The 12,301-nt window shown below is 49.3% G+C and overlaps 2 protein-coding genes across 3 annotated transcripts in view; both read left to right on the top strand.

Moving 5' to 3' along the window:
• NEDD4 (NEDD4 E3 ubiquitin protein ligase) overlaps positions 1-12,301 on the top strand; it is a 1,992,497-nt gene that overhangs the window by 292,401 nt on the left and 1,687,795 nt on the right. The window lies entirely within an intron of this gene.
• LOC147733772 (epithelial cell adhesion molecule-like) lies at positions 678-4,022 on the top strand. The gene has a single exon (XM_086958339.1). It carries the CDS (start codon positions 2,950-2,952, stop codon positions 3,700-3,702), a length of 753 nt encoding a protein of 250 aa, XP_086814465.1. The 5' UTR covers positions 678-2,949; the 3' UTR covers positions 3,703-4,022.

Raw genomic sequence — 12,301 nt, 5'->3', positions numbered from 1 at the left:
TAGTATCTTGTATTGGATAAGTCAGAGGCGGGATTTAATGGCCCCCTCCCTATGATGCATCAGAGCCGCTACCCAGTCAATGTTTTCTAACGTATCCAGGCTCAGTTCCCATGATTCCCTTCATTTCTCCAGTCTGTCTGGCTTGTTGTTATTCAGGGTCTTGTATGTTAATGAGACTGCCTTAGTGAGTACATGTTCTTGCAGTAGGCGTCCCTCTAGCGGTGCATATTCTGTCAGTGAGGAGGAAAGCAAAGTTTCTGCCAACCAGGTATGTCTCAGCTGCGCATATTTGAAAAACTAGGAGGTGTGCAGTGCAAATTCTGCCGCCAACGCCCGGAAACATTTGAGTTCTCCTTTGCCACAATATCCCTTATGGTAGAGATGCCTATGGCGTCCCATCCCTCAAAGCCCATAAGTTTGTGAAGCGCCTTCAACCAGGAGCAGTGCCAGAGGGGCACTGTATTTTGTTGGTTTGTGTGCCCAGCCCATTGACTTAGTCGCTCTGTCCCAGACTTCTAATGTGACTTGCGTGGCTGGGAGTAGGCGACCCCTACCCCGCCCCCCCATAGAGAAAATATACACACGTACGCCGTGTCATGGTATCTCTTTCTGGTCTATAGGTGGGGTGGTCTGCTGTAACATGTATCCATTCGTTCACTGGAGTCCAATGCTCTGCCCAGTAGTAAGCTTTAATATCCGGTAAGGATATCCCCCCATTATATTGGTTTCACTGTAGTGTGGCCAGTGCAATCCTCGATTGCTTCCTGAGCCGCACCAGAGAGTGTAGTTCCGCATCTATCACCCGAAATGTCTGCATGGAGAGGGGTGGGGAGTACTCCTTCTGGAGGTTCTATGGTAAGCGCGGCAAAGTAATCATTTTAAACACTGCTGTCCAGCCACGGATTGTGAGAGAGAGTACTTTCCACCTCAGCACCTCGGCAGCTAAGTTAGTTATGACACGCTGAATACTATTCTGGTACGATAGCTTTCTGTCCATGGTGAGATAAATCCCTAAATACCTGAACCCCGTCTGCTCTATCCTTAGTGCCCCAGGGAGAGTGGGCCATGCCTCTAAGACTCTTGGGCTATATATGACCGATTTGTGCCAGTTTATGGCATATCCCAAGAAGGAAAACGTAGTGTGGGAAGAATCAATTCTCACAAGGATATGCGCTCAGTATACATGAAACCTGAAGGGTTTCTTAACAGTTCCGTTAATGTAGAAGCAAAACAAACGCATGTATTTTCACATCGTTATGATCACGTTTTATTTCCATGATTAATATTCCATTTTCATCTTGATCAATTAATTTCTTCATCTTAAATTCCAAGTATTTCAAAATACCCAATGCATTTCGGGTCAAAGTGAGGACCCTTCATCAGGGGTATGTGAAAGAATAATACAGGACCAAAATCAATACTCGATACTCAAAAAACATACAACATTATCTATGCTTGTTTCGCGTTAAACAAAAATTGATGGTGATCATGCGTGAACTGAAAACATATGTGGGAAGAAAGGAAAGAATGTGCACGGTGTTCAAAACACAGACGCTTCAACTGACGACCCCCCGACGGTACAAAACCAATAAACATTACGGATGTAAAGCAACTATATACCGAAAAAAGAGTCAGAAATGCCAAGAAACCAAACCAGTAAGAGAACGTCAGCCCAAATATCCACTTACATCCAAATTGGCAAAACGCTCCTTTCGGAATCCGCAAACACACAAAGTGAAAACCATTTGTACGGTTAAACCAATCGGCACTCGGGCTCTCGCGTGTGACGAGTGTCACGTGATATGAGTATAACGGCTTCGCCGCAATGTAAACAAGGAAATGAACTAGGAGTATAATAAATGTTTGCATTAGATTAACAAATGACTGTGCGTGAACATAAGATTAATCATAAGGAGAACAGACTGAAAAAAGAAGAAAGAGAGAAACGGAAAAGAGCACATGGACACATATAAAAACGAAGGAAAAATTGAAACCTAATATGTGATGTACAACGACAATATGTGTGAAACTCGAACCATAAGTACGGCACGGTTTGACTACGGGCGTCGGAAGTAGCGCCAACCCAAGTACTGTTTAAACTCTTTTGAACATTAATACTAGAGAACATTGAGTGCACGGGGATAATACAGATTCTATATCCCGAGAAGGACCCATATCTGCCCATGAGCTCAGACAGGGCAGGGATTGTGGCAGCCGGTTGGGTAAGATATAATAAGATGTCATCTGCTTAGAGAGATCTTTTCTTCCCCCTCATCAGACGGTGTGATTTAGAACCCCTGTATCAACACCCGCTGCTGAATCTCACATGCCACAATCTCTATTGTGAGGGCAAAGAGTAAGGGGGACAGCGGGCAGCCCTGCTGGGTCCCCCATCTGATTGGAAAATCTCCGAATAGTTGGCCATGAACCTTAACTCGAGCACGTGGATCCGCGTATAGGAGGCTTATCCAGTGTCTAAACTTGGGGCCAACACCAAACTTGACCAGGGTGGCCTCCAGAAAAGGCCAGTGCACAGCGTCAAACGCTTGTTCTGCGTCTAAGGAGAGGAACAGATGCGATTCTTCACGATCCTGCACCTCCATGAGCCAATTATGGGTCCTGCGTAAGTTCAGTCTATTCCCGGAAGGAAATCTGTTTTGTCCCGGTGCACCAGGGTAGTGATGAATTGGCGGAGACGGAGAGCCAGAATAGTCGCAACATTTTTTACCTCTATGTTAAGGAGTGAAATTTAGCGATGGCAAGCGCAATCATCGAGGGGTTTCCCCGGTTTATAAATGGGGATAATCTCGCTTGGGACGAGGCTTCAAATGCGCATCGCACAGTAAAGCACAATGTTCTGGAACGCCTCCCGACTACAGTTGCAACTTTCCAGTGGGATCAGAAACTCCTAGTGTCAACTGTAATAAATTACTATTAAAATGTTGGCTGATGAAGAGAGAATCCCTTGGTGGAAAGGATGGCCGGCGACCAAAACATGACTTTACTGTTATAGACAATGATGGCCTCTACAATCCCGACTGTGATGTCAATTGTACCTTTAAAGCAAAACAGTGTAATGGCACTGATCTTTGCTGGTGTGTCAACAGTGCTGGAGTCCGAAGAACTGATAAGATGGACAAATCCGACAAAAAGCTAAAGTGCGACCGACTTGTCAGGACATTCTGGGTGGTTATTCAAATGAAACTGAATGACTCTGCACCTGCGACTCCAACCGAAGAAGCTGCTTTTAAGGCGGCTCTCACAAACATGATCACCAACCGCTACAAGTTGCCTAAACAACATGTTGAAAACATTGAGTTTGAAGGTACATACGTCTTTGTTGACCTGAAGCAAAATGCGAGTGAGAAAGGCTTAACTGACCCAGACATTGCAGACGTAGCTTATTACATGGAAAAAGACATCAAAGGGGTTTCGCTGCTGCCACTTGACAACGGGTTTGACATTGTTGTTAACGGAAAGTCTGTGGGAGTTAAGGAGCCACTGATCTCTTACATTGATTCAGAGCGCCCAGAGTTGTCCATGAAGCATCTGAGTGCTGGTATCATTGCTGTCGTCATTGTGTTGCTAGTTGCCATTGTTGCTGGTATTGTGGTATTGGTCCTTACCAGAAGGAAGCGTGGGCAATATCAAAAAGCTGAGGTGAAGGAAATGGGTGAAATGCAGAAAGAACTGACTTCGTAATCTGCTGCAATGCATTGGTAGTTGCCAATTTTTTCTATTGGACTGGGGGACTATATAAGAAGTGTGGTTGTAGGACACCTTTACTACAGTTTTTGGAAGATGCATAACTTGTTTTAACGAGTCCTAAAAGTTTATTTAAGCATAACTATTTACCAAGAGTCTACCACCATCCACATCCATTAATGTTTGGAATGTTTTGTTCTCTGGTTTTGAAATATGGCTGGCTTATTTGTACAAGGTTAGGTTTTTGTTTTATGTTTTTAAATACTGATAGTAAAACTTTTTTATGTAATCTTTAATTCAATAAACCTTTTTTTAAGAAAAACAAATAAAAATAAAAAAATAAATAAAACAAATGGGGATAATCATGGCCATTAGGAGATCCAGGGGCAAAACACCATACTTCGCTGCATCCTGAAACAGCGCCAAGAGGTTCACTGCCAAGAGATCTGCCCCCTTCTTATAGAATTCTGCAGGGAGGCCGTTTGGGCCCGGAGTCTTCCCAGGACGTAACCTAGTTATGGCATCCTTAAGTTCGTCGACCGTTATATCAGATTCTAGTCCTTCCCTCCCACCGTCACCTAAAGATGGGGTCCTGACAGTCTCTAGATATCTCCGACGGGGCTCCCAACTCCCGGGCTTCATAGAATTTCTGAAAGTAGGAGGCAAACGTCTGAACGCTCTGCGCATCCCCTGTCTGTGTTCTTCCCTGAGGATCTACTACTTTCGCCACTCACCGGGATTCCATTTCCTTACGACTAAGCCAAGCCAATAGTTTTCTGGATTTATCCCCCACGTCATACAGCCTATGTAGGGTCGCCTGTCCCTGTGTTTTAGCCTCCTCTGTCGCTAAGGCCTGGTAGTTCCGCTGCGTGTCCGACAGTTGTCGGAGAACCTGTGGGTCTTTGCATGTAATATAGCGCTGTTCCAAGTCAAGAATTTGGGCCTCCAGTGTGGCAAGCTCCTCTTGTGCCTGCCTCTTCTCCCAGGCTATTCGGTTTTGGGCCCTATCCCGAAGCACTGCCTTGTATGCCTCTCACAATACCAACCCTAGATTTTCGGCAAAATAAACTTTCGTGTCAGTCCGGAGACCCTGTAACACCTCTTTATTTTGCAGGTCCCAAGCTGATAGCCTCCAACCCCCTCATCCCGCCCGGGGCCTCCCTTCCACCTTAACAAACTCAAGTAAAAGGTCAGATAGTCCGCGGGCCAAATATTCCGCCTCATAGATATTCTCAAAGACACCCCGAGGGAGTATCAAGTAGTCCAGTCGTGAGTGAACCCTGTGAGCCCCAGAGTAATAAAAGTACTGTTGTTCTTCTGTAGTAGATACTTCCACATGTCCACTAAACCCAGGGTGTCTGTCAGTCGAGCTAAGTGTGTAGTCTGGGGGAGTCGGAGGGGGGCGGGGGGTGTACAGCGTGGTCCCCGGAATGGTCCTTGGGCATGGACATTAAATCGTTACAATTGCCCCCTATAATATGCGTACGGTGTCCCCAAGAGGATGTTGGTCACCCCATGTAGAGTCCTAGCTTGTAAGGGGTATAGCCTGATTTAGTAGTGACCTTCCGTCTCCCCCATGTGCCTGTCACTCCCACATACATTCCCTGGGGTCCGTCCATGTGTGTGTCACCTTATAAGGAGGGGACTTTTTAATCAGGATTGCTACACCCCGAGAACTAGAGGTGTGTCCCGAATGCTCTAGGACCATTTAGGCTCCCCTTGCGAGGAACCTGCATTTCGTGCCTCTAAGGGGGGGCCTCATGCAGGAGGACCGCATTTGGGAGAACCCACTTTACGAATGAGGACACCAGTCCTCTTTTAATCCTATGCCCCAGGCCTTTAACGTTCCAAGTGAGCAGCGTTAAGGGGCTAGTCTTTGAGTCTGTCACGGGCTGACTGTGTGTAATTACAGGACACATATGCTTGGGTAGCTATGCTATGCCCTGATTGGGGAATGTGGGTGATTGTGCACGCTTTTGTAAATCTGTGACTGCAGCTCAACAAAACATAATGAAATAAAACATACCACATAAGTAAAACTTTTTGAAACCTCACACTCACATCCCCTACCCCACCCCCCTCCTCCCGATTGTTGCATCCCCTGCCAGACGATCGAAGGATAAGCATTAGGGTGGCGGAGGTCTGTCGCCCACCCCAGACCCAACTTAAGCTACAAGTTCAAACTCCTGCAGCTGCCCCAGAAGTTCTCAGAAGGAGAGTCCCCCACAGACAGAGGAGGTCCAGAGAGAAAGGATCACTGCATTAGAAAAGGGGCAAGATAAACAGGAAGAGAGAAAGCTCAGGAGAGCGAGTAGGAAATAAAAGAGAAGTGCTGCGTGGAGCCCAAGTCTGTGGCTACTCCAGGACTCTCGCCTGCGGTACGGTGGGGGTCTTCAGCCACTATGCAGGTTCCAGCAGGTTGAGCAGCAAGGGGGGGGTGAGTGTCCAAGTAGCATACTCCGGAGTCTCAATCTGATTCCACGGTCAACCTCACAAGCCCATGTTCACGAGTGCGAGTCCAGTGGTTCCCCTTGTGAACCCAGGGCGTCTGCTGCTGTGTCCTGCTCCATTGCCACATTTTCGGCCACCAATGGGTGAAGAGGGTCCATCTCCCTCTTCCTCTCCGGAGGTAGTGTCTCTGGTTTCGGCCTCTGTATCTGGATCAGGATAGTCCGGGAGACGGAGAGTGTGGGAGCCCGCCGAGAGGAGAGAGTCCAGTGAGCCGCCTCTGCGCCTTCGAGGGCTGCCAGTACCCCTTGGTGCGTAAGGGTTTGCCTCCTGAAGTCGGTCTTTGCGGGCTCCTCAGGGTCTCAGCGACCTTTGAGGACCAGGGGACCGTCTTGCGTTTCTTGATTATGACTGGTTACGGCGCGGTAGAATTTCCAGTCGCACCAGCGCGGGTCGTTCCTCGAGCCACTGCCATGCTTCCTCCGGGGTCTGGAAGAAGTGAGACCTCCCCAGGAATATCACTTTCAATTTTGGTGGGAAGAGTAGCATGTATTGAATCTTGTTTTCCCGAAATTTTGGCTTCACCGAGTCGAAAGAACGCCTCTGTTTCTGTACCTCTGCTGTAGTCTGGGAAGATCATTTTAATGTCGGATCTCCCCGAACTTCCTAGCTTCTCTAAGGATCATGTCCCTGTCAAGAAAGTTTAAGAAGCGGGCTATAACGGGCCGTGGCTATGCCCCTATGGGTGATCGGGCAACCAACGCTTCATGGGCTATTTCTATGACAAAGCAGGTGGAGAATTTGTCCTTCTGGAATATGCGCAGGAGCCAAGAGTGAATAAAGTCCGATATGTTTGATCCCTCGATTCCTACTCTGAAACCCACAAATCAGAGCTTACTTTGTCTTGCCCTGTTTTCCGCATCATCTACACGCCATTGTAAGTCTTTATGTGATGATTGCTAGTCCGTCATACCCTTACGTAGATCTTGCAGGGAATCTTCCGCTACCTCCAGTCTGGTCTCCGATTCTGTGACCCTGGCCGCCAGGTTCCTCAAATCCTGCTGCAGGAGTGTCACTTCTGTGCCCACCGCACCTATTTTCCCCTCGAGCGCCGTCCTGGAAGAGGGGATCGCCTGGAGGAGAGGGGGAGAGGGTGAGGGGGATGATGACCTTGGTGTAGAGGTCCATTTTCCCTGCAGCGGTTGTTTCGGGTCCCTGTCCTTACCCATGGTTAGTATGGTTAGGCGAGAGCGTGTAGGGGCGTCGTTTAGTATTAGGGCGGGTGGGATCGACCAGCGGGAGGCCGGGGGCCAGGACCTCACCTCTCCGTCTTCGGTGCTTCCCCCCACACTATTTCCAGCGGCAAGGCACTCCGACTGGGTGCCCAGACGCAGATGGTCCCCCAAAGACAACGTCCAGGCCCTCCTCGAGCACACTGATGAGCCAGCCCCTCCAGCTGGTGTGGCCAGCAGGAGCGCTTCTGCGTCAATACCCCAGGTTCAGAGCCGGCCCAAGACGGTAGGATTTCGCTTGGGACACAGGTTTGTCACCATCCAAAAGCCGAGGGGGGGGGGGGGTCAGGGAGACTCTGTACCAGGCACCAGCCCCCCCCCCCCCCCCGCCGGTCCCTTAAGGCCGCTTGCTGTGTAGAAGTCGGCGATGGGGGCTCACCCAGATCACAGGGCTGTCCAACGCCTGAGGAATGTTGCTCTCCAATGCAGGGAGCACAGCAACAGCGGCAAAACCAAGTCCAGGCTGGTCCCAGGGCCGGGGCCTGCCCGCAGACACCCAAGGGCCGCACTTCCCCTGCGGTTTCTTAGGCCGGGTGTGAAGACGTGGCGCCCCAGTTCTCCAGTGCATGGGGTCCCCGGCTCCAGGCCCCACAGCCTGGCAGACCAGCACCTCCACACTTCCTGGCTGACCTGGGGTCGCTGTTCCAGCCGCGGCCTCTCCCTGCCCGGCGCAGTTCTGCAGTGCTCCGGGCCTCCGGCAGTCTCTGGACGTTCTCCCCGGGGGTCAGAGCTCTCGCTGCTGCTATGGCGGCGCGGGACGGGAGACTGCACTGATCCTTGCACTTTCGCCACCCGCAGCACACCATCAGCTGGCTCAGGAGGGGGACGAAGGTCGATATACCTCCCGAGGCGTGTGCCCGCGGTCTCGCCGCTCCGAGTCTGAGGATGCACCAAACCGCTTCAAATCCGCAGCGGCGCCATTTTGAGCGCATCCGCTCGGTCACCAGCCAGTGCTCTGATCAGCCAGATAACAGTCCGTAGGGTCCTCCAGGTCTCTCACAGACAACGCCGGGGTACTCCTCAACTCCTGTGAAACAAGTACCTATATTCTCCGGGCCTGTGGGTCACTGGATTAGGTGTCGGATGGTGCTTTTTGCCAGAGCTCATCAAAAACGCGTCTCACACGGCCATGCTGCTGGCCACGCCCCCCCCAATTCTATCTATTTTTAGCGCATAATACTTTGCTAGAGCCGTTCCGATTGCATGATATTTTTTTTTTTACTTGCCGACTGTATTCTGCTTAACTATTAGAGTCATACCATTTTCTCCACCTCTTTCCCAGTCTTTTGCACACTGTTCGGAATGTTTGTATTTAAGGCTGTTATGATCTGTTAATTCAATTTCAGAGCTGTGCCAGAGATATTATCTCCTAAGTTCAGTTTAGTATCCAAAAGAGTAATTTCTAGTTTATCGGGTCTAATCTATTCCAGCAGCAGTCTATCTTTGTAGTAGCCGGCGCAGGACTGCTGACATTCTGGACAGGCAATCTAACAAGAAAGGAGGAGGCATAGCCTGCATCTACCGCTCTAACCTTCTTATCACTGAACTTCACGCAGTCTCCACTGAATCCTGCAAATACCTCGCCCTCACTATTCGCAGCAACTCCACCCCACTGTGTAACCTGCACATCTTTTACCATCCCCCAGGCACAAATGATTCTTTCACCGACCACCTCATGGAAATAATCACATCCAAGATCTCCAACACCAAAGATGTTTTCCTTGGTGATTTTACCGTGCACTGGAATGATCCCAAGGATCCGCATGTCAATGCCATCAAAGACCTCCTGCCGATCAAGCCCTGACCCAAGCCTGCTCACTCCCAACTCACTCAAAGGGGCCACTCTTGACTGGATCATCTCTAAAGAATCAATAGTCAAGCTTATCTCTATAGACCCATGCGACTGGTCTGACCACCACACCATCACCTTCCTGATACCTGGCACCCACAAGATAAGAGCACAGCAACCAGCGATTCCTATACGCTGGATCAGAGACACCAAGAACCAAGACCTCAGGGAACTTGAGACTCGCTGCAAATCTGACCTTCCCCCTACCCCTCGCATATCGCAATGGTCAGTGGCCTCAACGATCGATACTCTGCAACTGTATCAAACATCCTGGATAATCTAGCCCCACTAAAACTAAAAAGAGCCCAAATCAAAGACAGAAACCCCTGGTTCACAGGTTCCCTCAACAATGAGAGGAGACCCCCCCCCCCAGCAATCTGAAAGAACCTGGAGGCAGCACCCCTCCAACGCACACTTAAAACTTCTCTGTCAGGCCAAAAATGTCTATAACAGGAACTTCTTCAATTCAAAAAAGAATTTTTCAGAACTGAACTAGAGAAGGCCAAGAACAGACTCTTCCAGCTCTTCGAACTGGCCAAACACCAATCTAATAAACTGGCCAAAACATCGACAGAAACCCCTAAGTCTCTTATATCCTCTGTGGAATTCTCCTCTTTCTTCGCTGACAAAATCAAAACCCTAGGAATCGCACTCCGCTCCGTCCCATACTCTAAACCCCTTTCTGACCTGCCTCCTCCTGCTGTGTCGCCCCACAGGCTCCACCTAAAAATCTAACTCACTGGACCGACTTGAAAGTCTATGACGAAGACTCCGTATCTAAAATCCTCTGTTCCTTAAAACCGAATAACCATTTTAATGACCCACTCCCTTCCAACTGTCTAGCTGCCGTCAAACAATCCATTATTCCTGGCTGGACTGCAGTAATTAACGCCTCTCTCTGGCAGGGATCGATGCCGGACTCTCTAAAAGCCAGCCAAGTCCTCCCCATTTTGAAAAAGCCATCGCTGGATCCAGCTTCTCCTGACAATTTCAGACCCATCTCCAACATCCCCCTCCTTGCCAAAGTGCTGGAGAAGTGTGTGGAACAGCAGCTAAGTCAACACATCAACAACTTCCACCTACTAAACAACTGCCACCTACTCAACGACTTCTAATCCGGATTTAGACCTGGGCACAGCACTGAAACCCCCATGCTCCACATTGTTGGTGATACCCTCCACGCCCTTGACCAAGGCAAAACATTTCTCCTAATCCTCCTAGATCCTTCTTCGGCCTTCAACACAGTAAACAATGAAAAACTACTTGAACGCCTCAAACTTTGTGTGGGATTGTATGGCACTGTCCTAGAATGGTTTAGGTCCTTCCTCCTAAACCGATCACAGCGATTCCTACTCAAAGGCAACCTATCTGCACCCTCTCCGGTCACGGTTGGAGTCCCTCAAGGTTCAATCCTGTCCCCCACTCTCTGCAACCTTTACCTAGAACCGCTTGCTGAAGTGCTATGCACTGCAAATATCTCCTTCCATATGTATGCTGATGACACTCAGATCTACATCAAAACCTCATCTCTCGAAGAGATTCTCTCCCTGAACGAAGCCCTGAAACTCACTGTCCAATGGCTCGCCTGCAATCATCTCAAACTCAACGCTAAGAAAACTGATTTTCTCCTAATTTCCCCTCCTAACACCAACCACGAGATCCAAACATGGACTAATACAATCACAGCCTTAACCCCTTCCCTGCTGGCCCGATTCCGCCCCCGTGCGGTAAACAAACTAACAGGGGCGGACCATGACGAACCCCAGCCGTCATCAGCACACGAGCACCGTAGTGCATGACGGCTGGGGTTCGTCACCAGCATGGAAGGGGTTAAATTGGCCACCAACCATCGTGGACGCGGCCAAATCCCTGGTAATTACCCTTGACCGTAATCTGAACATGCGGTACCACATCAATTCGATGGCCAAAGCAGCCAGATTGCACCTGAGCTACTTTAGGAAATTGAAACCATTCCTTGATGCTCCTGACTTGAAAATGGCTGTCCAAGCAATCGTCATCTTTAGACTGGAATATGGCTGCTCCACCCGTTCAAGTTTACCCAAGATCTGCCTTGCACCTTTAAAAGCCTGCCTCAGTGCGGCAGCCAGACTACTTACCGGCACAAGGAAATTCGACCACATTTCCCCAATCCTGAAAGCTCTAAACTGGCTTCCCTTTGAGGCAAGAATACATCTTAAGCAAGCATGCATCACACACAAGGCTTTGTACTCAAACTCCCCTGCATATCTTGCATGGAAACTTGTGATTTCTGGAGCAATCGGAAATTCCCGGGCCGCAAGAGACCTCTTGCTCCAACCTGCACGCTTGCGGGAAAAAACAACTTCTAATCGGTCTTTCTCTGGAGCTGCTCCAAAAATATGAAACTCTCTCCCACCTGACATCAGAAAAATCCCTTCTCTGGCCCGCTTCAAAAAGGACGCCAAGACCTTCCTTAAGCGATTCAGAAAAGGGGGTGTGATGAACAGAGTGTCTGAATTAAGCAGACCACTCTTACCCAGTCCAAAGATCAGGGCTTGATCCATCACCGTTATTTATCTCACTGCACCATCCCAGCTCAGAACCTGGCTATATGCAAATCAGTCTGTCCCTGTCCCAGTGCATCATGGGAACAGGGCAGACTAAACTACCAAGCCAATTCTTCACCAGAAAGGAGACAAGCTACCGGGGACCGGTTTCTGGCATTTCAGCCTTCTTTGGCCCGGCTTGCTTGAATCCTGATGGTGCAGTGAGAAAGGGACTCATGTCTGAGTATACCCTGCCACACCTATTGTGGCCAAAATCGATTCAGAAAAGGGGGTGGTGATGAACAGAGTGTCTGAATTAGGCAGATCACTCTTACCCAGTCCAAAGATCAGGGCTTGATCCATCACCATTATTTATCTCACTGCACCATCCCAGCTCAGAACCTGGCTATATGCAAATCAGTCTGTCCCTGGCCCAGTGCATCATGGGAACAGGGCAGACTAAACTACCAAGCCAATTCTTC

This window comes from Lissotriton vulgaris, chromosome 2_1, assembly GCF_964263255.1.
Source record: "Lissotriton vulgaris chromosome 2_1, aLisVul1.2, whole genome shotgun sequence".
NCBI classification, from domain to species: Eukaryota; Metazoa; Chordata; class Amphibia; order Caudata; family Salamandridae; genus Lissotriton; species Lissotriton vulgaris.
This window is presented reverse-complemented; position numbering and strand designations above follow the sequence as displayed.

Bases quoted from the DNA above. Each gene is read 5' to 3' on its own strand.
- LOC147733772 (XM_086958339.1), top strand. From the start codon at position 2,950: ATGAAGAGAGAATCCCTTGGTGGAAAGGATGGCCGGCGACCAAAACAT.